This window comes from Scyliorhinus canicula, chromosome 5 (assembly GCF_902713615.1).
Source record: "Scyliorhinus canicula chromosome 5, sScyCan1.1, whole genome shotgun sequence".
NCBI classification, from domain to species: domain Eukaryota; kingdom Metazoa; phylum Chordata; class Chondrichthyes; order Carcharhiniformes; family Scyliorhinidae; genus Scyliorhinus; species Scyliorhinus canicula.
The window spans coordinates 173,144,003-173,169,688 of record NC_052150.1 but is presented as its reverse complement, the minus strand read 5'-3'; the positions used below and the strand labels follow the sequence as shown (position 1 = coordinate 173,169,688).

General features: G+C 50.6%; 1 protein-coding gene across 2 annotated transcripts in view; it reads left to right on the top strand.

Moving 5' to 3' along the window:
- Window positions 1-11,497, top strand: part of dnajc1 (DnaJ (Hsp40) homolog, subfamily C, member 1) — a 316,347-nt gene extending 304,850 nt beyond the window's left edge. For both annotated transcript variants that reach the window (XM_038798104.1, XM_038798103.1), the window contains 2 exons: window positions 3,049-3,515; window positions 9,843-11,497. In XM_038798104.1, the coding sequence (XP_038654032.1) occupies window positions 3,049-3,515; window positions 9,843-9,911 (536 nt within the window). In that variant the 3' untranslated portion in view covers window positions 9,912-11,497. The remainder of the gene's footprint in view (window positions 1-3,048; window positions 3,516-9,842) is intronic.
- Window positions 11,498-25,686: the final 14,189 nt, after the last annotated feature.

The window sequence follows — 25,686 nt, the reverse complement described above, 5'->3', positions numbered from 1 at the left end:
CCTAAAATCAGTTTCACCTTCTTTGACTGTGAGCAGCCTCTAGCTTCACAGCTGAAGGCTATTTCAAATGAGGACTTCACTCTCCTCAACTCTCAAGTGCCTCCTCAAAGGCACAGGTGCCATGTCTTGGAGGCTGATTAGCGCACTGCATGTCCAGCAAACTTGATGAATGAAAAGTGTGCCTGAACTCCAGGAGCATCAGCACCATAGAGGCAGCTGCCAACAATCAAAAACTAAAGAGCAGGGCTTCAACATGGAGGATCATCTCGTAGCCAAGGGGTAAGTGTGTGGATGAGTGGCGGGCAGCTGATCACGTTCTCCCTAATGTTCCCGGCAGTGGTTTGAGGTCTATGGACTCCTGATCTGACCGCAGGATGAGTGTCAGCACAACTGGCTTGGTGGTTGGCATTCTGAAAGAAGACAGGACAGTCATTGTAAGGGTGGCTTGGAGTATTTGAGAGTCCCAGGATGGATGCCCCAACTGATTGTTGGTCTATCTCCTTCTCTGATTCCTTTCAGATAAAACAATGTTTGCTGGTCCTGACCGCGCAAAGCCTGCCCTCAATGTGCTTGTGGCACCCGAGGCGGGCAGACACTATAGAAACAGGAACAACAACGCAGGCTGGAGGTGGCATCCCATGTGCAGGAGGCTACCGATCACCCATCAGGCTGAGGAGGGTGCCGGAAGGGGAGGCCAGCAATGGCCCAAAGTGCACAAGCATTATTGGTCATTCCAATATATTAACAGGAAGGGGCTCCACTCTGGGGATGTTCAGATCCTATGCGAACACTGCCTTAGAATCATGCACGTGTGTGCCTGCTACCCAGGGAGCGTGCATGACAGCTACATCCTGGGGAACTCTTGAGATCCCTAGTGTCTTTGAGGACCACCCCAGGATGACGGGTTGACTCATGGGGGATAAGGGATACCTGCTGAGGACATGGCTGATGACGCTGGTGCGGAGGCCTGAGCCCAGGGTGGAGACCGGATAAAATAAGGCCATCGTTGCCACCCGTGTTGTCATTCCGCAGTGCACCGGGCTGTGGAAAATGTGGTTCCGATGCCTTGACCGTCTGATTGCCTCCCGCTTTGTGATGGTCTGTTGTTCCCTCCACAATCTGGCACAGCATTGGGGTGACCTGCTGGAGGAGGCAGCAGAGGGACATGTGGGCTCATCTGAGGGGGAGGAGGAGGTGGTCTAGGAGGTGCTGGAGGACAAGCCCAAGGAGGAACCAGAGGATGGAAGGCAGGCTGCGGCGAGGGTCCGACACCCAAGGACCATGGAGGCCCTATCGTCTCTAGGTTCTTCTAGGTTGCGGCTGTGTCGATGTTCCTCTCCACAGATGGATACATATGAGGCTATTCGCTTCGGTAGCAAAAATAGGAAGGCAGATTATTATTTAAATGAGGTAAATTGAGAGAGGTGGATACTCAGCGAGACCTTGGTGTCCTCGTGCATCAGTCGCTGAAAGTAAGCACGCAGGTTAAGCAGGCAATAAAGAAGGCAAATTGTATGCTGGCCTTCCTAGCAGGAGGATTTGAGCATAAGAATAGGGATGTTTTACTCTAAATGTATAGGGTGTTGGTGAGGCCACACCTGGAGATTACAATTTGAAATTTCCTTCACCATCCCTTCTCTTTAAACAAACCCAGCCTTGTCTCTTTGACTTGAAAACTGCCCTACATCCGCAGTCCTTGTTCAAGTTGTCGACTTCCAAATTTTTGCCCATCTGTCCTGCAATGGCATATTTAAATCTATCCAATCAGATTTTTGCCTTTGCCGCAGTACTGAAATGGATCTGCTTAAAATCACAAATTGCATCTTCTTTGACTCCTTTGTGCACTTTGGCCGCAGACAGGCCAAGAGGCATTAACATGGTTGAACACACTATACTCCTGCAACTGCTCTTCCCCATTGTCTTGCTCAATGGTATTGCCCTTGTTATATTCCAGTGTTTTGTTATGCCACTATAGACAGAGAATCTTCAGCATGCTTCTCTCCCCACAGCTACTGTTACCTCCGGAAACCCCAATGATTTAACCTTGGCCCCCATCCTCTTAGTTATCATCATGCTGCTCTATAGAACATAGAACAGTACAGCACAGAACAGGCCCTTCGGCCCTCGATGTTGTGCCGAGCAATGATTACCCTACTCAAACCCACGTATCTACCCGTAACCCAACAACCCCCCCCTTAACCTTACTTTTTAGGACACTACGGGCAATTTAGCATGGCCAATCCACCTAACCAGCACATCTTTGGACTGTGGGAGGAAACTGGAGCACCCGGAGGAAACCCACGCACACACGGGGAGGACGTGCAGACTCCACACAGACAGTGACCCAGCCGGGAATCGAACCTGGGACCCTGGAGCTGTGAAGCATTTATGCTAACCACCATGCTACCGTGTTGCTCTTTTGTGAAATAATTGAACGATAATGGTCAACCACCACTGGTAAGCTGACAACACCCAGCTCTGTTGATGCTTCCACCGAATCCCTGTTATCAGACTCGGATGCACCTCTCTTTTCTCCAGTTAAAGTTTGGGAAGGTAAAAAGCATTTTTTTAAACCACTGCCATCAACTCTGGAGCCTTGCCACACAATTCAGTTGATTTGGCTGATGTGTCTGGTTGAACTAGATTGGTTGCAATCTCGGCATACAGTATGACCCTGACCTGAGCTTCTGATCTCCCATCCGTTCCAGCACTATCACTTCTCTGTCTGCAACTTCTGTAACTTTCCTGGCCTCAGCCACATCTACAACCGAAATCCTTACAGGCTATGTAACCTCCTGACTTGACTCCTTCAAAGCTCTCCTGGTTGGCCCCTCACCCATAGGTTTCATGGCATGATGGCAATGATTGTTTCTATGCAAGTGCTTCCGTTCCTTCAAAGTCGGAAGGACATGGTTAATCTTGTATTTACCTACGTAAACATATATAAATGGATAGATTTGTTCACAAATATGTTCTGCTGTAAATCCAAACTGTGGTAAACATTGAACAACATGCGCAACATCAACCCAAATGTTCTTTTTTAAACAGGAACGGTAAAAATATTGGATCTGAAATCTGTGTCCCAGACTGCAAAGAGTGCTAAACGTGAAGCAGTTCTTCCTGACGACATAATCACTAAAAGAGATGAGGAGGTTGAAGGAGAACACGAGTTTGAAAATGGGGATGATCAAGATAATTACACAGAGGCACTGTCCACAGAAACCAGGCCACGGAAACGGAAAACTGCAAAAACGTCAGAGCCAACTCTTATGATCCACGAAGAAATTGAACAAAAACTAAAAGGAAGACGTCAGAGGGACTTTGATAACACGGAACTGGATGATGATAGTGATGAGGAGAAGAAAAGGAAAGGGAAGATTCGATCTTCAGAAGAAAGTGCTGAACTGTGGAACCAAAATCAACAAAAACTACTTGAATTAGCCTTACAACAGTATCCGAAGGGGACTTCTGAACGCTGGGACAAAATAGCAAAATGTGTACCAGGAAAAACAAAGGTAATGTTTCTCTATTAATAGAAAACCTAGATCCATTGTACTAATAAAGCTGGCTCACAATCTGTCACTACAGTTATGGCTAATATTGGTTCTTTTTATTGTCTAATAATTTGAAAGATATCACATATTTTGATAATTTAATACGCCTGATCTGATTGAATTGATTTAAATATGGCGTTGCAGGACAGATGGGCAAAGATTTGGAAGTCGGCAACTTGTTCAAGGACTGCGGAGATGGGGCAGTTTTCAAGACAAGGATCTTACCAACTTGTAAAATGTTCATTCAAATATAACAGTTCAAACTGCAAGGATAGTAATTTAATCTGACTCCTTCCCTCCCCACACCATCACCGCCATGTGCAGTAGCATAGATTGTCATCCAAATTGGAAAATGATGGACCCATCATAAGATTTTACAAGAATGTGTATGTGGATTAAAGTATGATGCCATGGAATGGAGGTTCAAAGGTTTGACAGGCATTTGTGTTGAAGTAGTTACTTCCATTGTGCTAACAAAAGGAAGGCATTGTAAGTGGAGGAGGAAAAACACTTGAAGATTTTTACCAGCATGCTTTTGCATGCCTTATGGGGACTAGCTGATGAAAACAGTGACAGGTGCCTGGGTTGAACGGGGCACATGGTGAAATCGGCAAGAAACAAAAGTTGGAGTGGGGGTAGCGGAAGGCATGCATCTAATTCATTTTGGATATAAATAAACTATTGGGTGGAACGTTGGTGCCGTGGTTAGCTGCTGCCTCAAGGCGCTGAGGACCCGGGTTCGATCCCAGCCCTGGGTCAATGTCCGAGTGAAGTTTGCACATTCTCCCCGTGTCTGCGTGGGTCTCACCCCCGCAACCCAAAGATTTGCAGGGTAGGTGGATTGGCCACGCTAAATTGCCCCTAATTGGGGAAAAAAAAAGAATTGGTTATTCTAAATTCAGTTTTTTAAAAAACTATTAGTGCTGTGGGAAAAAATACCCTGGACATCCAATGCCCATATCAAGTTTGGCCATGTTATCAACTGCAGGTTGTAGTTTCTGTACTACTTCACTTACAACGGTAAGCGGCGGCACGGTAGCCCAGTGGTTAGCACTTCACAGCGCCAGGGTCCCGGGTTTGATTCCCGGCTTGGGTCACTGTGCGGAGTCTGCACGTTCTCCCTGTGTCTGTGTGGGTTTCCTCCTGGTACTCCGGTTTCCTCCCACAAGTCCTGAAAGACGTGCTGTTAGGTAATTTGGACATTCTGAATTCTCCCTCAGTGTACCCAAACAGGTGCCGGGATGTGCGATAAGGGACTTCTCACAGTAACTTAATTGCAGTGTTAATGTAAGCCTACTTCTGACAATAAAGATTCTTAATTAAAAACTACGTGATTTAAAAACTTGTCCGAGAGCATCCTAATCTGTCATTATGATTTATCACCATCACCTATTATTGTTATCGCCTGACTAATTCTGAGTTTACAGTGTTGTTCTATGCACTTAGAAATGGGTGGAAATTGCGCAAATAAACTGCATCACAATTTCTGGAATGTTCTCATTTGTCATGGATGGGATTTTCCCTTCACCATCTCTCCCCCCCCCCCCCCCCCCCCCCCCCAATGTTTTCCAGCAGTGGTCTATGGCGTTTTGTGTGCTCGTAACCTCTGCTGCTGGGGAACCCATCGCCATCGGTGGCCATCGCCGGGACCAGAACATCCCGCCGGCAGGAAGCGCCGCACAATTTAGTCCCGTGTTTTTCATTTGCTAAGTGGAGGTCAACAAAGTTATTTTTTTAATTAAGGGTCAATTTTAGCATGGCCCATCGACCTACCCTGCGCATCTTTGTGTTGTGGGAGTGAGACCCACGCAGACAATAGGAGAATGTCCAAACTCCACACAGACAGTAACCCGGGGGTGGGATTGGACCCGGGTTCTCGGTGCTGTGGGCCAGCAGTGCTAACCACTGCGCCACCGTGCCGCCTATCAGCAAAGTTATGACCGAGTATTTAAATATCCCGTTTCAAGGGTTCTTCCCAGAATGCTGATGAGAATCTGGAATCCTGTCCCTACATTAATATGGATCATAGTGCACTGTTTTGGTACTCCTTACTTCCTGGTCTTTAGGTGTTTGGGGGTTTCGCATAAAGTCATATATACTTACGGCACAGGAAGAAGCCATTCAGTTGTGCCGTCTGAGAAAGAGCTATCCAGCCTCAACTTACTTTCTAAATTTAATCTAAATTTAAAAAAAAAAAAAATCTCTGGGACCATTCTTATAAATCTTTCCTGCATCACTTTCACTTCCTTCGTAATGTGTGGTGCTCAGAGTTAGACACAATTCTGTTGATGTTGAACCAGTGTGTTGTCAAAGTTCACCATAAAGTCCCTGCTTTTGTAGCCAGGATCTTGTACACCTTTGTCTGCATATTTGCTTTTCTATCCCCTCCTGACTGTTGGGGGATCTATGGTATGTTCCTAACAGTCTGAGTACCACTTCTTCATTCTTCAGTTCAGCCCACATGGCCTCATTTGAGGATCATCCTGACATATCATCCTCCTCCACTGTAATTGTTTCTTTTTAAATAATATTTCAGTTTCCTCCCCCTTCTTTATTTCCCCCTCTATCTTGTCTGTAAACCCTGTAAGCATGGCTGGTGATCTATCATTCCTTTCCTTCTTTAGATATTACTGAAATATGGCTTATATTATACTTGTGTAAATCTGTGCCCTCAGCTCACCTCTCTTGTTCAAGACTTCTTGTGTATATATACATTATTGAGCAATGCCAGACTCCTTTGTCGTCTGTTTTCCAGCATTTTTTTCCTCTGGCGTCAGTGCTCATTTACAAATTTTCTGCCTTCAGTTTTGCTTCACTCTCTTCTGAAGCTGTGCTCAGATTCTCATCTCCCTGCCAAACTGGTTTAAACCCTTTCCTACGGCACTAACAAATCTCTGCACAACAAGGTTGGTCCTGACCTTCTTGTATTGCAACCTATCAGGCTGGTACTAGTTCCGCCTCCCTTAAAATAGGTCCCAACAAATCTCTTCCTCCTGCACCATCCCACCAGTTACGCATTCATCTGCTCTATCCTCCTTGATCTGCATTCACACTAGCAACTGGCACCAAAAGTAATCCAGAGATTGCTACTTCATTCGGTATTTTTCTAGTTCCTTAGAATCTTCCTGCATTACCTCATTGCTTTTTTTGACCTATGTCATTGATACCAATGTCACAACCGCTGGCTGTTCAATGTCTTGCCACTCAGTGACAAGTGGAAAAGTTTGGTGGGAAGAATAGAAAAGCAGTATATTATTTAAATCGAGAAAGATTGCAGAACTCTGAGGTACAGAGGAATCTGGATGTCTTAGTAAATGAGTCACAAAAAGCTAGTCTGCAGGTACAGCAAGTGATGAGGAAGGCAAATGGGATTTTTCATTTATTGCAAGGGGCATGGAATATAAAAATAGGGATTTCTACAGTTGTACAGGGCATTAGTAAGACCACACCTGGAGTACTGTCTATAGTTTTGATCGTGTTGTTTAAGAGGAGATATATTGGTATTAGAAACACTTCAGAAGGTTCACGTGACTGATTCTTGGGATGAAGGGTTACCTTATGAGGAAAGGTTGGGCATATATCCAATGGAGTTTAGAGTAATGAGAGGTGGCCTTATTGAAGCATACAAGATCCTGAGGGAGACTTGACGGGGTGGACATTGCGAGGACGTTGTGGGAGAACTAGAATAGAGGACACAGTTTAAAAATAAGGAGTCTCGCATTGAAGACCGAGATGAGAAGAATTTTTTTCTGATCATGAGTCTGTGAAATTTGAATCCTAAGCGAGGGGTAGATAGGGTCTTTGCATATGTTTAAGGCATAAGTAGATATATACTTGACTAACATGGGTATTGGGGACAGGTAGTACAGTGAGTGGCATTGAGGCCACAAACCAATCAATCATGATCATACTGAATGGCGGAGCAGGCCCGAGAGGTTGAATGACCTACTCTTGCACCTAATTTGCAGGTTGGTATGTTTCATTGACCATGAGAGGAGGGAGGCAACATACCATTCTGGAATCTTTGTCTGTGACCATGGAAATACCTGTATGTTTCCCTAACTACTGTGTCCATTATTACTATTGTTATTCTGAAATGCCTCCTCTCCCCTGTACAGCTGAGCCGCCCATTATATCATGGGCTTGGATATGAACCATTGCCCCTCATTAGTATTCAGAATTGAATCCAAATTAGAGAGCAAGGTGTACGCTTGGTTCTCCTGAGCTATCTTCCGGGCAGTCACCTATTCCCTGTCTGCCTGCGCACTCTTAAGCTATGGGGTGACCACCCCTTGAAATGCACCCACTGTGTTGCTCTCAGCTGTGTCGATGCACTGCTGTCCAAGCTCGGAAACCTGGAACTTGGAACTCTTCAGCTGCTATACTCTTCTGAGCATTTGGTCATCCAGGACATGAGAGGCATCCTGGATTTTGCACATGGCACAGACTGTGCATTTGACAGGACTGAGGGGCCTGCCTAAAATCCTGTTTTATTAGACTGCAATCTAAACCTACCAGAAATAACTTGAGACTTGTGCTGAATTCGAATAGCTGGATTTTCACATTTATCGTCAAGAAAACCAAGTCACTGTTAAAGGATTTCTCTGCATTGAACATCCTGGGTGGAGGAGACGAGTCCAACAAATGCTGCTTCACACTTCACTTTGCTGGAAATTTCCTGCAGCAATTGCAGGCAAGATTGCTGCTGGTCTGCACCCAATTTACACAGCCTGATATACTGGTTTCCTGCAATTGCATTTACTCAAAAGCTTCTAAGATTGTTGCCAGATATTCATAGAATCCCTACAGTGCAGAAGGAGGCCATTCGGCCCATCGAGTCTGCACCAAACCATTCCACCCTATACCTGTAACCTAGCTTGCACGTCCCAGGACACTAAGGGGTAATTTAGCATGGCCAATTCACCTGACATGCATATCTTTTGACTGTGGGAGGAAACCAGCGCACTCGGAGGAAACTCACGTAGACACCGGGGGGGGGGGGGGGGGGGGGGGGGTGGGATTCTCCAACCCTCCGCCGGGGTAGGAGAATCGGCGGGGGGGGGGGGGGGGCAGTGTGAATCCCGCCCCGCTGCTCCGACACCAGCTGCCGAATTCTCCGGGGGGCGGTTTTAGGGCGGGGGCGGAGATCACGCGTGCCGGTCAGGGGCCATTGGCAGCGGTGCCCCCGGTAATTCTCAAAGCCCCGATGGGCCGAGCGGCCGCCCGTTTTCGGCCAGTCCCACCACTGTGAAATGGACATGGTCCATCCTGGCGGGACCTGGCTTGTTGGCTGTCTGGCGGGCTCCTCGGGTGGGGGTGCCCACACGGTGGCCTGGCCCAATTTGTAGGCTCAAATTGATTTAATTCTCGTATGTTAAGGTGAAAGATAGTAACAGCTATTTGCCTATTGAATTCCATTGCTTTGGGGCTTCACCTTGTTTCGCACCTTGACTTGCATCCAGCTGCATTTTGAATAGCCTTTGTGTCTTTGACTTTATTTACCTAGTAGATTATTATAGACAGACTTTTCATGATACTTAATTTGTATACTTTTTATTTCATACTTTTCACTAATTTAAATCTGTTCTCTGGTGCTACTTCCCTATGTTCTAATTCCAAAGGTAAGCTAAAGGACCAAAATGATGATGTACCTGAACTAAGCAAATCATTTGTAATTAAAACATTATAGTGCCGTTAGTGTGCTAAAGGTGCTTCACAGGAGAATTATCAAACAAAATTTGAGACTGGGTCACATTAAATATTAGGGCAGATGCATCGTCAAAGATGTAGGTTTTAAGGAATGTCTTTAAAGGTGAGAATGAAGGTAGAAGGTAACTCCAGAACTTATTACCTTGGCAGCTGAATGCATGACTGCCAGTGATGGAGGGATTGAAGTCTACGATGAGCAAATGGCCAGAATTAGAAGAGCAGAAATCTTGAACGGTTGTATGACTGGAGCAGATTATGTAAATAGGGAAAGTGCAAGGCCGTGGAGCCAGGAGTGTGTAGCAATAGTCCAGAGGTAGCAAAGGTATGGCTGAGGGCTTCAGCAGCAGAAGAGCAAAGTTACCTACTTGCCTTTTCGGCCCCATACCTGGAATTACTTTTTAGCCTCCCGCTTTTTAGCTTTTTGCACGTTTTCACATTTCATCCTTTAGTTCTCAGTAACTATTTTTTCTTCTTTGCAAACTTCCTGCCATTATTTTTATGTGTTGAAAGGTAACTTGTAGCTGCAACTTGTCATAAAATACCATTAGTCTTATTGTCAATGTTTTTATTGTTCTGCAGGAAGAATGCATAATCAGATACAAACTATTGGCGGAACTGGTTATGAAGCGGAAACAAGCCAAAAGCTGACTGAAAATGGTACTTATAAAGCACTGGTCTCCCTCCAGAAGCAGTAATGTGCCATGGACAAATACATTGTGTAAACTTGGAGCCTAGTTGCTTATAACTTACCTCAGCTTTCTGTTTTTGCCAATGTCATGTGCCTTAATTAAAAAAAAAATCTATGTGCCACCATCTCCTACAGAATAATCAGATAATTCATATTTTAGAATTCAATTTGTCAATGCCTTGCACATCTGGATAGTTTTAAATTTATTTGTAAGAAGCTGATATTCTGTATCCCAGTTCCCCACACATCTCTGTATTGGTTTTAAATTTGTATTCATTTTCTTTGCATATTGTTGATAAGAGTTTTGATTCTAGCAATTTTAATTGATTAATTATTTATAATATACTAAGATACAACAGGATATTTTGAGACTATGTAAAATTTGAGTGCAAATTAAGATCTTAATTACGGAGATCAATTTGAATCAGCTTTTTTCTCTTCTTGCTTTGTTTTCATCCCCATCTCTATTGAACCATGTTGTGTCATCCTATTCTGCTCAAAGGGTGATAGCAGTTCTTCAGTACCTTGCCTAAATGACCATTCTTCATACATGAACTTAACCCGAGTATTGGTGTTAATTGTAGCTGGGTCACATCTGTACCTGTCCTTGGTCACTATGCACATGCGTACTTCCAGTGTGACTTTCTGCATAGTGAGCGGGACTGGAGTCATAGCGCTGATTCCTGTCCTTCGCTGAAAAATACTGAGATGAATATCAGCCCTGGCTAGGATCAGCTTATACAGTGCAGGTAGGTGATCTGACTAGTAACCTTCTCATTTAGGATAGTTAAGTACCACATCATATGTTGTCCCTAGGTACTAAACTCACAGATTGATTTCTTAAAGACTACATAAGTCAATCAGATTTAAATTCTTGAGTTTGTAACGTTGAAGAGATGTGCCAAGGAGTTCTGTAAAATGCATTGTCTTTGCTTGTTTTCTGCAATCTTGTCCATCAGTAAGTTAATATATAGCAAAGTTAGCATTTACTGTAAGCAAAGTGAAGCTTTGTTTCCTAAAGTTGCATGTGTTGCTGGGACAGCACAGTGCAGAAACTTTCACTGGTATTTTTTCTAAAGTCAAACATTTATTGAATTGACAAATGTGATGCATTTGTGGTTAGAATTAAGTATGTTTGAATTTTGGTTTATGCAGATGTATTTTACTGATATTTATATTGATTTAAAATAATCATAGCTTCATGTAGTTACACATTTGTATCGTGAAATCTACATGCAATCTTAAGTGAGTTATGATGATATAAGATTCCAAAACATTTGTTTATTACAGCTTAAGAGAGAAATGCTTCAGTCAGTAGTTTCCTTTTTGAATAACAGATTTCTCCTATGTACTGCAACGTTCAGTGCATCTAGTTCACAGTTAAGTTTTAAAATTTCCATCTCCAGGTACACAGTGAAAATGGTTTTCAAAACTGTTGATGCTTGATATGCTTTTATCACCAGATATGTATTGGTATGAACATGGTATAATTTTCAAGTGTCTGGTGTAAACCCTCTGGATTAAACAATGCTGATACAAAACCTCATCCAATTAGACTCTTTCCATATTGATTTTCAATGTCTTAATCATATTAAGATCTTGTGCTAGATTCTGAACTAATTACATGAAACTGTACTCCAGGGTGGTTCCAAGTGTAATTATGAACTTTTAAAACAGTGTGATTGGTTCTGGAGAAATTATATGATATACATGCATAAAAAACATTTGCAGGTATGCAGTGTAGTCTTCAATTCCCATGCCCTTTTAAAATCCTGAGACCTGTGGCATAATGTTTGTTTTTCCTGAGGTACAAGTTGGGTTTGTGGTAGATAAGAAAAGTTCCAGGGTCCATCTAGTTCACTTATGCCATTCTGGTAGTTCCATGATTAATCACAGCAATTCTTTTATTAATCAATTGCGTCTAGAACAAATGGAGAAATGAGGCAAGGAAACTCCAATGGGGAAAAGATTTGGGAACTTGTAAGATAGAACTTGGTAGAATGGATAGAACTTAGGATCAGATTGTTGGTGTCTTATTCAAAAGGTTATGTTTGACTCATTTAGCTGAGGTTGACAATGTTCCATCACTTCACAAATTTTCCTCAAGGTAAAGAATCTTGAAATGATTCAAGAACATTTGAAGTTTAGAGTTGTCCAGTGATAAAATTGTTTTGTAGTTACAGCACTTGAAGACAACTGTTTTGCTGTTCATTCTTTTGGTGGTGCTGGTTCTTCTTCTGGAGCTGTCCACTCTAATCCCATTTGCCTCTTTTTGGATTTCTGTTAATATTCTTCCTTTTGCCAGCAGCGCAGGTTCAATTCCCGTACCAGCCAGCCCGAACAGGCGCCGGAATGTGGCTACTAGGGGCTTTTCACAGTAACTTCATTGAAGCTACTTGTGACAATAAGCGATTTTCATTTCATTTTCAATTCCCTTTTCAGTGACGATAAAGCCCTGAAAGTCACTTGTGATGAAGGCTCCATGTTGTCATCATAGAAAATCATTTAGTACAGAAAAAGGTCATTTGAGGGCAGCACAGTGGTGCAGTGGGTTAGCCCTGTTGCCTCACGGCGCCGAGGTCCCAGGTTCAATCCCAGCTCTGGGTCACTGTCCGTGTGGAGTTTGCACATTCTCCCCGTGTTTGCATGGGTTTCGCCACGCAACCCAAAGATGTGCAGGCTAGGTGGATTGAACACGCTAAATTGCCCCTTAATTGGGAAAAAAAAATTGGGTACTCTAAATTTATAAACAAAAAAGGTAATTTGGCTCATGGTTTTGGTTTCAGTTCCTTGAAAGAGCTATTCTTGTTTTCCTACCCCTTCATTCTTTTAGTGTCTATCCTATGTTTAGTGCCTCCCTTAATTCATTACCCAGTGAAAACTATTTTACCACCGTAAAATATTACACGATTTTGAAAACCTAAATGAACCACACCTATTTATGGGGAAAAGTTCCATTTTCTTCATAACTATAATCTAAGCAAAAACAAACACATGGAAGCAATAACTGTATTTCTGTCAGTAGTTATTAAATTGTCCTTGCTGCTGAAGTATTAGAATTAAGTTTGCAATTGCTGACTTTAGTAATAGTTTTACATAACATTATTTTTCTCTCAATGTTAGGAGGCTATCTCATTGATATGACGGTGTTACATGAAAGATGAAGAGTGTGCCAGTGCGGGCAAGGAAAAACAAATCGTAGTGTGTGTTGCTTGGCAAGTTCCCCGTAGGATGTGGAATTTGTTACATCAAGGTTCTGCAGTTCTGGAAAGGAAGATGCCGGCAGAAGCCTCCTGTGGGCTCCCCAGCAGCCATTACGCCTTTAGATCTCGCAAGGCATCTGAATCAGAATCTTGCCCAAAGTGGGAGTGAGCAAACGGCACGCGCCCAAGTAGGGTATAAACATACTTGGGTGCGTTTACCTGGTATCTACTGGCCTCCCGCCAGGGAGGTTGCAGTCAGATGCTGTTCAGTACAGGACCACGCAAATGTGGACCAGGCGGAACGGCACCCAGGGGTTCTCCCAGACCATCATAGGCCCCGAGGTGGCCAGGGATAAGGCAGAGTGGCCCCCTGGCCCTCTCCCTTGAACATGGGCACCTTGGCACTGCCACTTTGGCACCGCCACTTTGGCACTGCCTTTGTGCCTGGTTGGCAATGCTAGGGTGCTAGTGCCTGGGTGCCAGGATGGCACTGCCAAGGGTCAGAGCCTGAGGGAGGCCATGCCCATGAAAGGAGGGTGGAGGGGGGAAGATGAGATAGGAGGGGTCCTCTGAGAGGTTGGGCCTGTAAGAGTGGGTAGGGAAGGCCTGAAGAGGGGGACCCCCCCTAAGGGCCCCATTGTGGTGTCCTCACTTGGGTGGATGTGGGATAATGCCCATGTGTGTGTGGGGGGGGCGACATTGCCCATGGGTGAGGGGTGTGAGGCACCCACAAGCTCACTTAAAGATCGGGGCACCCTTTCAAAATGGCGGCCTGATCGAAGTTCAGCTCCCCAGTGATGATGAAAATGCATGAAAAAAAATCTAAGTGTGGGTTGAACCAATGAGCAACTCCCCAGGGCCCAAAAAGTGACTAAATGTCGTTATACAGTGGTGGGGAACTCGCTGAAAGAGCTGGCGGGAAACTCCCAGCAAAACCCGCCACATATGACACACAAACCTTTCCATTAGATCGTGCCCACATATGTGAAAATACGTAGAGCGACTGTTATATACATACTCAGTTCGTTCTCCAAGTAGAGATGGCATTCAGAGTAGTGGCGGCGAATCTTAGTTTCATTTCAAGATATGTAATGTACAGGCACCATGGTGGCTCAGTGGTTAGCACTGCTGCCTCACAGCACCAGGGACCTGGGTTCAATTCTGGCCTTGATGACTGTCAGTGTGGAGTTTGCATATTTTCCCCGTGTGGGTTTCCTCCGGGTGATCTGGTTTCCTCCCACAGTCCAAAAATATGCAGGTTAGTGCATTGACCATGGTAAAATTACCCTTTACTGCCCATGGATGTGCAGATTAGGTTGCAGGGTCATGCGGATAGGGCGGGAAGGTCAGAGCAGTGGACCAAGGTAGGGTGCTCTTTGGAGGGTTGGTGCAGACTCACTGGGCCAAATGGCCTTCTGCATTGTAGGGATTCTATAAATAATTAGTAAATCTGTACTATTTAGTGGCTATAGGGCACGATGCCTCGGGATCATTAAACATTTATATTTCAGTAAAATCACCTGAAACTATTTTCGCACTGTTATTAAAGTAGTCAACGAATAATCACCTATCAAATAACTGAAAAAAATACATTCCTTTGCATTGTTCCTTCACTTGAAATTAATTATTCAAATACTGTTTTATTATTCATTCAAGTTAAAATAAATCTTATAGATTTATAACAAAAAAATATAGCATTTTCTTTCTTTACCCATGTATTGCAAAATCATTAATTTCATTTGTGACACTTAACAGAGGGAAAATTATGAAAGTTTTGCTGCTAAGTCAGTTATTTTTTTTAAAGTTGCAAGAGACAGATGATAATTTTTAAAAATTGGTTCATGGGATGTGGGAGCGCTGGCCTGGCCAGCATTTATTGCCCATCACTGAGGGCACTAAAGAGTCAACCACATTGCTGTGGGCCTGGAGTCACACGTAGGCCAAACCAAGACAAATTTCCTTCCCTGAAGAACATTAGTGAACCAGATGGTTTCATGGTCGTCATTAGGCTTTTAATTCCAGATTTTTACTGAATTCAAATTCTACCTTCTGCCCTGTTGGGATTTGAACGCATGTCCCCGGAGCATTACCTTCAGTCTCTGGACTACTAATCCAGTGACAATACCACTAGGCCACTGCCTCCCTATAAATGCTGGAAGAGTAGTTAAGAGTCATAAAATCGTTAGATTACAGAAGGAGACGATTATGCCCATCACAGTAGGAAGCCATTCCGTGGAGTGAGTCCACTCTGGCCTACCCCCATAGCCCTGCAAGTTTATTTACTTCAAAGCAGTGGTGTAGTGGATTGCTGGACTAGTACACCAGAGACCCAGGGTAATGCTGTGTGAGTTCGAATCATTCCAGGGGTAGATGGTGAAATAATTATTAAATAAAAATCCGGAATTTAAAAGTCTAACGATGACCCTGAAACCATTGTCGTAAAAATCCATCTGTCTCACAGATCTGTTTCCCTGAAGTACATTAGTCGTCCTTCCCTGGCCTCCATGTATTCCAGGTCCACAGCAATATGGTTGACTCTTAATTGCGCTTAGGAATGGCAGCTGGCTCAGCCATCAACACCCACATCCCATGAACAAAGATAAAAGGTGTCCAATCCCCTTTCATTGTGAAATAATTTATTGTGCCCGAGTTCCAAGTCAACTTCCTTAAATTAATTAAGAGAACACACTGGACTTTATAATGCATCATTACAAGATGATAATTGGCTGTTTGGATAAACTAAGTTGGTCATGGCTGTTATCACAAAGCTATGCTCCTTTATTTTTGAAAATGATTTATTTTTTACTTTCAACTGGTCGGATATTTTGCCATTTGAAATGAGACAGTCTTCTAAGGTGAAAAACAAATAAACCACACTTGGGATTGTGAAGAGAGAGACATTTCACATCAGATGGAGACCCATCGAAACTTGTAACTGTCCCAGGAAGAGAGATTAAAGTGCAAATTACTGTTATTAAAACAATGGCTGCCAAAGACAGAAGCACCTACATCCTCTTGGAAACACAATGGATGAACTATTTCAACGCCAAGCTGCAGCCACTGCAGAGAAATTGCAAGAAAAACTTCAGCAGAGGAAGTAGTCTGAAAGCTGGGTTCTCTCACTCTTTTGGAAGTGTATTTCCCAGTGCTGAAGCCAACTTTACCAGAAATCTACTAGCGAACTGAGTTCTTGTAATAATTGCAAGATGTTCTACATTTGACCGCATCCACAAAACCAGATCTACCACAATGTTAAAAAATCTATGCCTCCAGGATAATCAAAGGATACTTAACTATATATTCTTTTTCTTTTTAATAAATTTAGAGTACTCAGTTCATTTAACTATATATTCTTTTAACCTTTTATTTTATTGGACTCTAACTTCCCTTATTTCTGATATATGTGTGACTGAATGAAAGATAATGGGCAGGATTCTCCGTTTCTGAGACTTAAACGTTGGCGCCAATGGAGAATCCGTGGACTTTTACGACAGAAAAATCGGTGCTGCACCTGGGTTGATTCAGCAACTATGGAGGAGCTAGCACCGCATGGAACACAACGATTCCAATGAAAAATGGTGTAGGATTCGCCGGGTCCATGATTGACTTTCAGGAGGCTGACGAGCTACAGCTGCACTGACACATTACAATCCTTACACACACTTATCCCAGCCTAACAGATGGCAGTGGTTCTGCTTGAGAATCGCAGAGTACCGGGTCAGGCCCGCTAATGATATGCAAACGGTGCCTACTGTACGTATGGAGTGAAATGCATCGACTCCATTTTTGAGGTGACGGAGAATCGCGATTTGGCATCAAATCGGAGCCTGCTGTGAGTTTAGTGTCGGAAGCTGTTCTCTGCCCAATCGCATTTCCCGATTTTTGCTAATGGAGAATCCCGTCCAATGCCCTTTTTCAACAAAAAATTCCCTTTAATTTAGTGCTGAATAAATTTGCTCTTTCTGACTCCAGAAAGCCTAGTTTCGGTTACGTGGTTGAACACATTTCGATTTGGGAAAAGAAAAGAAAAGAAACTTAAACCGTCGTTGTGACCAACCGAGGAGGTTGAATAGAGAAGAGCCATTTCAACCCTTCTCACCTGTGTTGTAACTCGTATTTTTTGTAATTCTTCTGTAGGTTCTGGGTATTGCTGGCCCTTGAGAAGGTGTGGGTGAGCTGTCCTGAATTGCTGCAGTCGATGTGGTGCGGGAACAGCTGCAGTGTCGTTAGGAAGGGAGGTTCACTATTTCATCCCAACGACTGAAAAGGAAGAGTGATAATTGTTCCAAGCCAGGGCGGTTTTTCACTTGCAGGGGGAACTTGCATCTGCTGCCCTTGTCATAGGTGGTAGAGGTTGTGGGTTTGGCAAATGCTCTAGAAGGTGGCTTGGTGGTATATGAAACAGTGGATGGGGTACCAACCAAGCTTTGTCCTGAATTGAACTTCAAGTGTTGTTGGAGCTCTACTCATCCAGACAAGTGGAGAGTATTTGATCACATTCCTGACTTGTATCTTTGAAGATGATGGACAGGCTTTGGGTAATCAGGAAGAGAGTTACTCATCTCACATTTCCCAGGTTTCATGGTGGAGCCCGCACATTTAGGGATGGATTCCCCGGTTGAGAGACAAGTGCAGCGCCGGGACTGAATCATGGGACTTCTACGATGACAATGGGGTGTGGCTACTGGAGCAATTCAGGGCCTGCTAATGGGCAGGCCCATTAGCCACATGGAACTACTGAAATTGCAATAGGCACTGGCATCGGATTTGCTGCAGTTGGGATTGACACTGAAGATGCTGACAAGCTGGAGCTGTGTACAAGCACACCACTCCCCACACACTCTCATTCCAGCCAAGAAGATGCCACTCCGGAGAGCGGCCCTAAGATTCGCAGATGCAGAGCCGGAGACATTGCTGGATGCTGTGGAGGAGAAAGGGGACACCCTGTTCCCCAGGGTGGGATGGAGGCTGTCACCTGCCAACATTAACCAGGCCAGGGCACAGGTGGCAGAGGCTATGGGCCCCACTGCTAGGACTGGGAAGCAGTGCCGGAAGAGGCTGCACAACCACCTTGGGGCGGCCAGGCTGAATCACCACCACTACCATGGCCGTGGCACACCCCTGTTGCTGCACCTCCCCCCTCCCATGCCGCTCTCAGCAGATGGACCAGTAGGCAGTGCTGGCCCACAATGGGCAACCCCCTGGCCAGACGGGCTGAGCCACCACCTCAGTGCCCCTGGCACCACCCCTGCCCCACATGCTTCCCCAAGAGTACAACAGCAGCCCCCTCACATCCTAACATGCACCACATGCCAACACCCATACCGACGGCCATGGCTGGCTGCCCTAGACACACAGGCCACCAGCCGCGGGCCCCTGCATTGCCCGTGTCTAAGTCACAATGTGTAATATCTGTCCCTATAGGAGAAGGTAGCCCACGGCCGCAGGGAGCTGGTAAAGAGCGGAGGGGGTCCGCCGGACTTGCGGTCCCTTACTGTCATGGAGCAGAGGGTGTTGGACCTAGATGGCGGAGTGGGAGAGTGGGCAGTCACCAAGGTGGAGGTCGGTATGGCACAACAAAGTGAGGCATTGAAATAAGTCTATGGCACGTGAGTCAACCATGACCCCACCCCACATAGCATGCCCACCTGAGGTCTAACCATGCGTCAGGTCTTTTGACTTGCAAGGTCACCTCCCGACAAGGCTGCTATTCCCTGCCCCCAGCCGCCTTCCTGTCAGGACCGTCCAGGGTCCCACCTCCCTTGGCGCAACCCTGCAACACCTCAGAGCACACCACCCAGGGACACCGCCGACTTCCTGGTGTGTAAAATACACATGCAGCGGTACATCAGGGGGGGGCGGACGGGTGGATGGCAGCCCTATCCCAGGAACTAGTGACGTCCAGACGGGTCTCGTGCTTCTGGAAGGGACGCTTTCATCAAGCCTGGAGATGTGGACACCGAGCCGGAGACTACATGAGGGGGTGTCAGCAACCATCCAGCACCTGAAGGTGCAGTTGGAAGAGTGCAGCAGTCTGCAGGAGCATGAGGAGGTGCCCACAATGCCCAAAAACAGACCTGGCGGTCAGTGAATGACGTGGCACAGGCCCAGAGGGACTTGGCACAGTCCATGTGCTCCATGGCCGTGAGAATGGACGCTGGTCAAAGCGAGAGCAGGTCTTCAGAACTGGCAGCATCAGGTGACGGTGGAGCCCCTGGAACTCGCTCTAGTCACACCCCCTTCCCAAGGAATGGCACATGGGCCAAAGGGCACACCGAGGGAGGAGGTGGTGATGGGGACCACGCCGGTGACTCCTGCAGGAGAGATGCTGTAACACTTCAGCCCCTTTGAATCTACCCCCCCCCCCCCCCCCCCCCGCCTAACCTGTCCCTGGCCCATCCGATGAACAGCGGGCAGAACATGGTGGCACCATGCCAGCTGTGACACCCGGAAGTGGAAACGGTCGCTTCCGAGGACGGCCGCTAAAAGGGACCCAGGTCACAGGGAGGGAATCACAGCAGGCCACCTCCACTCCTGATGTGCTGCCTGGACACCCACATAGACAGAGTGTTTGGGCACCTAAGGCTAAAAAGATAGACACCAGTTAAGTTGGCATGGATGAAGCACATAGGATAGTGTTAGGGGCAAGGGAACAGGTATTCTTCATAGCACTATCACCAATAAACACCTGTACGCTGACTTTCCAAACTGCCTATGCCCTTAGTTCATAGAATTTACAGTGCAGAAGGAGGCCATTCTGCCCATCGAGTCTGCACTGGCCCTTGGAAAAAGCACCCCACCCAAGCCCACATCTCCCCACCTAAACCTTTTATGGACACTACGGGCAATTTAGCCTGGCCAATTCATCTAACCTGCACATCTTTGGACTGTGGGAGGAAACTGGAGCACCCGGAGGAAACCCACGCACACATGGGGAGAATGTGCAGACTCCACACACAGTGACCCAAGCCGGGAATCGAACCAGGGACCCTGGAGCTGTGAAGCAACTATGCTAACCACTGTGCTGCCATAGGGTGTGTGTGTGTGTGTGTGGTTGGGGATTGGGGGGGGGGGGGGAGAAATGACTGAGGTGGACCTACCCGATGCATTATCCATTGCCCATCATCGGCCCCTCACCCACCCCAGACTCCAGCCCCAATACCGAAAGTAACTGTGGGCCCATGTGAAACAATGGCTAGCACGTATAGAGGGATCACCTGGGTGGACATTGGTATGTGACACCAGAGTGGGAGTCAGACATCAGACATTGCGGAGCACCACGACTCTTCACAGAATGGGTTGTCGTTATTCTCCATCCCATGGCCCAGACCTGCTGATGCTGAAGACCGAGGGCCACCGTGCTGTGGTGCAGCTGTTGGGAGGAGCAGGGGGGGGAGGGGGGGTTGCGAGGGTGGAACAGCTGCTGGTGGCCAGGTCCCCTAGGTGGTGAACCTGGAGGCAATCAAGTTGTCCCGTATGAGGCAGCCGCGGAGCACACATTGTGCGGCCTCCTGTGCATGGCAAGGCCCCATGTCCTGACCTGGCCATCCTCCACAGCCTCCTTGTCGGATGAGGCACACTGATCCTCCTCCACCAGCATGTTGCCACTCTGCAGTGCGATGTTGTCAAGCACGCAACAGACCATCCTGATGTGTACATCAGGTGTATTGGAGGGCTTCGCCTGAAGCTGATCTTGATGCCAATGCACCTCTCGTCGCCCCTGGTTGCTGCACGGGTAAGGTTGTAACGGTTTTCTGCATCAGTCTGAGGCTTTCAGATAGGCACCATCAGCCATCACCCCATGAGCCAACAAGAAGAAAGCGTTGTGCACGTTGCCCAGGTGTCGACGTGTACGATGTGCCGCCGGTGGTCACACACCACCTGCACGGTGAGGGAATGGAATCCCTTCCAATTGATGAAGGGCACCCCCACATGCGCTGGTGCCTGCAGTGGGAACATGTCCCATCAATCCCCCCCCCCCCCAGCCCCAAGGCCTGGACCTGAGGCATTCCAGTGATTGCAGTGACTCCCGCTGCCTGGACAACATGAGCATATTGTGCTGCCCAGGCATAAAGGGCATAAATCATGGTATATCATATATACATTAATGATCTGGAAAAAGGTACTGGAGGCACTGTTGCTAAGTTTGCAGATACAAAGATCTGTAGAGGGACAGGTAGTATTGAGAAAGCAGGGGTGCTGCAGAAGGACTTGGACAGACTAGGAGAGAGGGCAAAGTAGTTGAAATACAATTTAGAAAGGTGTGAGGTTATGCACTTTGGAAGGAGGAATTTGGGCTTATACTATTTTCTAAATGAGGAAATGCTTAGAAAATCAGAAGTACAAAGGGAATTCGGAGTCCTTTTTCACGATTCTCTTAAGGTTAACATGCAGGTTCAGTCGGCAGTTAGGAAGGCAAATGCAACATTAGCATTCATGTCAAGAGGGCTAGAATACAAGACCAGGCATGTACTTCTGAGGCCGTATAAGGCTCTGATCAGACCCCATTTGGAGTATTGTGAGCAGTTTTTGGCCCCGTATCTAAGGAAGGATGTGCTGGCCTTGGAAAGGGCCCAGAGGAGGTTCACAAGAATGATCCCTGGAATGAAGAACCTGTCTTCATTGAGGAGCGGTTGAGGACTCTGGGTCTGTACGCGTTGGAGTTTAGAAGGATGAGGGGATCTTATTGAAACTTACAGGATACTGCGAGGTCTGGATAGAGTGGATGTGGAGAGGATGTTTCCACTTGTACGAAAAACTAGAACCAGAGGACACCATCTCAGACTAAAGGGACGATCTTTTAAAACAGAGTTGAGGAGGAATTTTTACAGCCAGAGGGTGGTGAAGGTGAATCCATGGAATTCTTTCCACAGAAGGCTGTGGAAGCCAAATCATTGAGTGTCTTTAAGACAGAGATAGATAGGTTCTTAGTAAGAACCTATTAGTAAGAGGATCGGAGAAGGCAGAAGAATGGGGATGAGAAAATATAAGCCATGATTGAATGGCGGAGCAGACTCGATGGACCGAGTGGCCTAATTCTACTCCTATGTCTTATGGTCTTATGGCACAGATGCACCGATGCACAGAGGTCTGGGAGATCCCAGACAGGTCTCCGTTTGGCCCCTGAAACGCCTCCATGACATAAATGTTCAGGACAACCGTCACCTTGATGGCCATTAGGAGCGTCCGGCAGGTCTTCGTCCGGCTGCTGCTGCTGTACACGAATCCTCACCGCCACCCTCTCCCCGCCGCCTCCTCCTCCCTGACGCCGCCCCCTCCTCGCCCCACCTACTCCCTGCTGCCGCCGCCTCCTCGCCCTCCCTGTCGCCGCTTCCTCCTTCCCGTCGCCGCCTCCTCCCCCTCCCCGCCGCCTCCTCCTCCCTACTACCGCCTCCTCCTCCTCCTCCCCGCCCTCCTCCCCCCCCGCCGCCTCCTCCCCCCCCCGCCGCCTCCTCTCCCCTCCTGTCGCCGCTTCCTCCTTCCCGTCGCCGCCTTCTCTTCCCGCCGCCGCCTCCTCCCCCTCCCCGCCGCCTCCTCCCCCCCGCCGCCTCCTCTCCCCCCGCGCGCCTGCCGTCCTCCCTCCCTCGCCTGCCGCCTCCTCCTCCCCGTCGCCGCCTCCTCCTCCCCGTCCGCCGCCTCCTCCTCCCCCCCGTCGCCGCCTCCTCCCCCCCCCCCCGCCGCCTCCTCCCCGTCGCCGCCTCCTCCTCCCCGTCGCCGCCTCCTCCTCCCCGTCGCCGCCTCCTCCTCCCCCCTCCCGCCGCCTCCTCCCCCCCCCGCCGCCTCCTCCTCCCCCCGCCGCCGCCTCCTCCCCCCGCCGCCGCCGCTTCCTCCCCGTCGCCGCCTCCTCCTCCCCGCCTCCTCTCCCCTCGCCGCTCCTCCTCCTCCCCGCTCGCCGCCCTCCCCCCCGCCGCCGCTTCCTCCCCGCCGCCTCCTCCTCCTCCTCCCCGCCGCCGCCGCCTCCTCCCCCCGCCGCCGCCTCCTCCTCCCCGCCGCCGCCTCCTCCTCCCCGTCGCCGCCTCCTCCTCCCCGTCGCCGCCTCCTCCTCCCCGTCGCCGCCTCCTCCCCCCGTCGCCGCCTCCTCCTTCCCGCCGCCTCCGTCCTCCCCGCCCTCCTCCTCCCCCGTCGCCGCCTCCTCCCCCCTCGCCGCCGCCTCCTCCCCCCCGCCTCCTCCTCCCCGCCGCCTCCTCCTCCCCCCCGCCGCCTCCCCCCCCGCCGCGCCTCCTCCCCCCCGCCGCCACCTCCCCTCCCCGCCGCCGCCCTCCTCCTCCCCGTCGCCCGCCGCCCTCCTCCCCGTCGCCGCCGTCCTCCTCCTCCCCCGCCGTCTCCTCCCTCGCGCCCCCCCTCCGCGCTCCCCCTCCCCCCCCTCCGCCCAACCGCCTCCTCCCCCCCGCCGCCTCCTCCCCCCCCGCGCCTCCTCCTCCCCGTCGCCGCCTCCCCTCCCCGCCGCCGCCTCCTCCTCCCCGTCGCCGCTCTGTCCTCCCCGTCGCCGCTCCTCCTCCCCGTCGCCGCCTCCTCCTCCCCGTCGCCGCCTCCTCCCCTCCCGCCGCCTCCTCCCCCCCGCCGCCGCCTCCTCCCCCTCCGCCGCGCCGCCCTCCCCCCCCCGCCGCCGCCGCCTCCTCCCCGTCGCCGCCTCCTCCCGCCTCCTCCTCCCCGTCGCCGCCTCCTCCTCCCCCCCCGCCGCCCTCCTCTCCCCGCGCCGCCTCCGCTCCCCGCCTCCGCCTCCTCCTCCCCCCCGCCGCCTCCTCCTCCCCGCCGCCGCCTCCTCCTCCCCCCCGCCGCCTCCTCCTCCCCGTCGCCGCCTCCTCCTCCCGTCGCCGCCTCCTCCTCCCCGTCGCCGCCTCCTCCTTCCCGTCGCCGCCTCCTCCTCCCCGTCGCCGCCTCCTCCTCCCCGTCGCCTCCTCCTCCCCGTCCCGCCGCCTCCTCCCCCCCGCCGCCTCCTCCCCCCGCCTCCTCCTCCCCCCGCCTCCTCCTCCCCCCCCCCCCCGCCGCCTCCTCCTCCCCCGCCGCCGCCTCCTCCCCCCCCCCCGTCCTCCTCCCCGTCGCCGCCTCCTCCTCCCCGTCGCCGCCTCCTCCTCCCCGTCGCCGCCTCCTCCTCCCCGTCGCCGCCGCCTCCTCCCCCCCCTCCTCCTCCCCCAACCGCCTCCTCCCCCCCGCCGCCTCCTCCCCCCCGCCGCCGCCTCCTCCCCCCCGCCGCCGCACCTCTCCCCCGCCTCCTCCTTCCTCCCCTGCACGCCACTCCTCCTCCCCGTCGCCGCCTCCTCCTCCCGTCGCCGCCTCCTCCTTCCCGTCGCCGCCTCCTCCTCCCGCCCCTCCTCCACCGCCGCCCCCCTACTCCCCGTGCCGCCGCCTCCCCGTCGCCGCCGCCTCCTCCCCGCCGCCGCCGCCTCCTCCCCGCCGCCGCCTCCCCCTCCGCCACCTCCTCCCCCCCCGCCCCCCTCCCCCCCGCCCCTCCTCCCCCCCGCCGCCTCCTCCCCCCCCTCCGCCTCCTCCTCCCCCGCCGCCTCCTCCTCCCCTCGCCGCCTCCTCCTCCCCGTCGCCGCCTCCTCCTCCCCCTCGCCGCCTCCTCCTCCCCGTCGCCGCCTCCTCCTCCCCGTCCCCCTCTCCCTCCCCGCGCCGCCTCCCCGTCGCCGCCTCCTCCTCCTCCCCTCGCGCCCTCCTCCTCCCCCCCCGCCTCCTCCTCCCCCCCCGCCTCCTCCTCCTCCTCCCCACCGCCTCCTCCTCCCCACCGCCGCCTCCTCCTTCCCGTCACCGCCTCCTCCTCCCCACCGCCGCTCCCCTCCTCCCCCGCCGCCTCCTCCCACCCCCCCCGCCGCCTCCTCCTCCCCGTCGCCGCCTCCTCCCCCCCCGCCGCCTCCTCCTCCCCGTCGTCGCCTCCTCCTCCCCGTCGCCGCCTCCTCCTCCCTCCCCGTCGCCGCCTCCTCCTCCTCCTCCCCCGTCCCGCCCCTCCTCCCCACGCCGCCTCCTCCTCCCCCGCCGCCTCTCCTCCTCCCCGTCGCCGCCACTCCTCCTCCCCCACCGCTCTCCTCCCCCCGCCTCCTCCTCCTCCTCCCCCGTCACCGCCTCACTCCTCCCCACGCGCCGCCTCCTCCTCCCGTCACCCGCCTCCTCCTCAACCCACCGCCCGCCTCTCCTCCTCCCCACCGCCGCCTCCTCCTCCTCCCCCCCTCGTCCCCCCGCCGCCCTGCCTCCTCCGCCTCCCCCCCCCCGACCGCCATCCTGCCTCCCCCCCCCCGCGCCATCTCCTCCCCGTCGCCGCCTCCTCCTCCCCGTCGCGCCTCTCCTCCCGTCGCCGTCCTCTCCTCCCCGTCGCCGCCCTCCTCCTCCCCGTCTGCCTCCATCCCCTCCCCGCTCTCCTCCCCTCCCCGCGCCGCCTCCTCCTCCCCCCCCGCCTCCTCTCCCTCCCCCACGCCTCCCCTCCTCCTCCTCCCCCCCCCCCCTCCTCCTCCCCCCCCCGCTCTCCTCACTCCTCCTCCCCCCCCCCGCCCTCCGCCTCCCCCATCCCCACGCTCGCCTCCTCCTCCCTCCTCCGCCT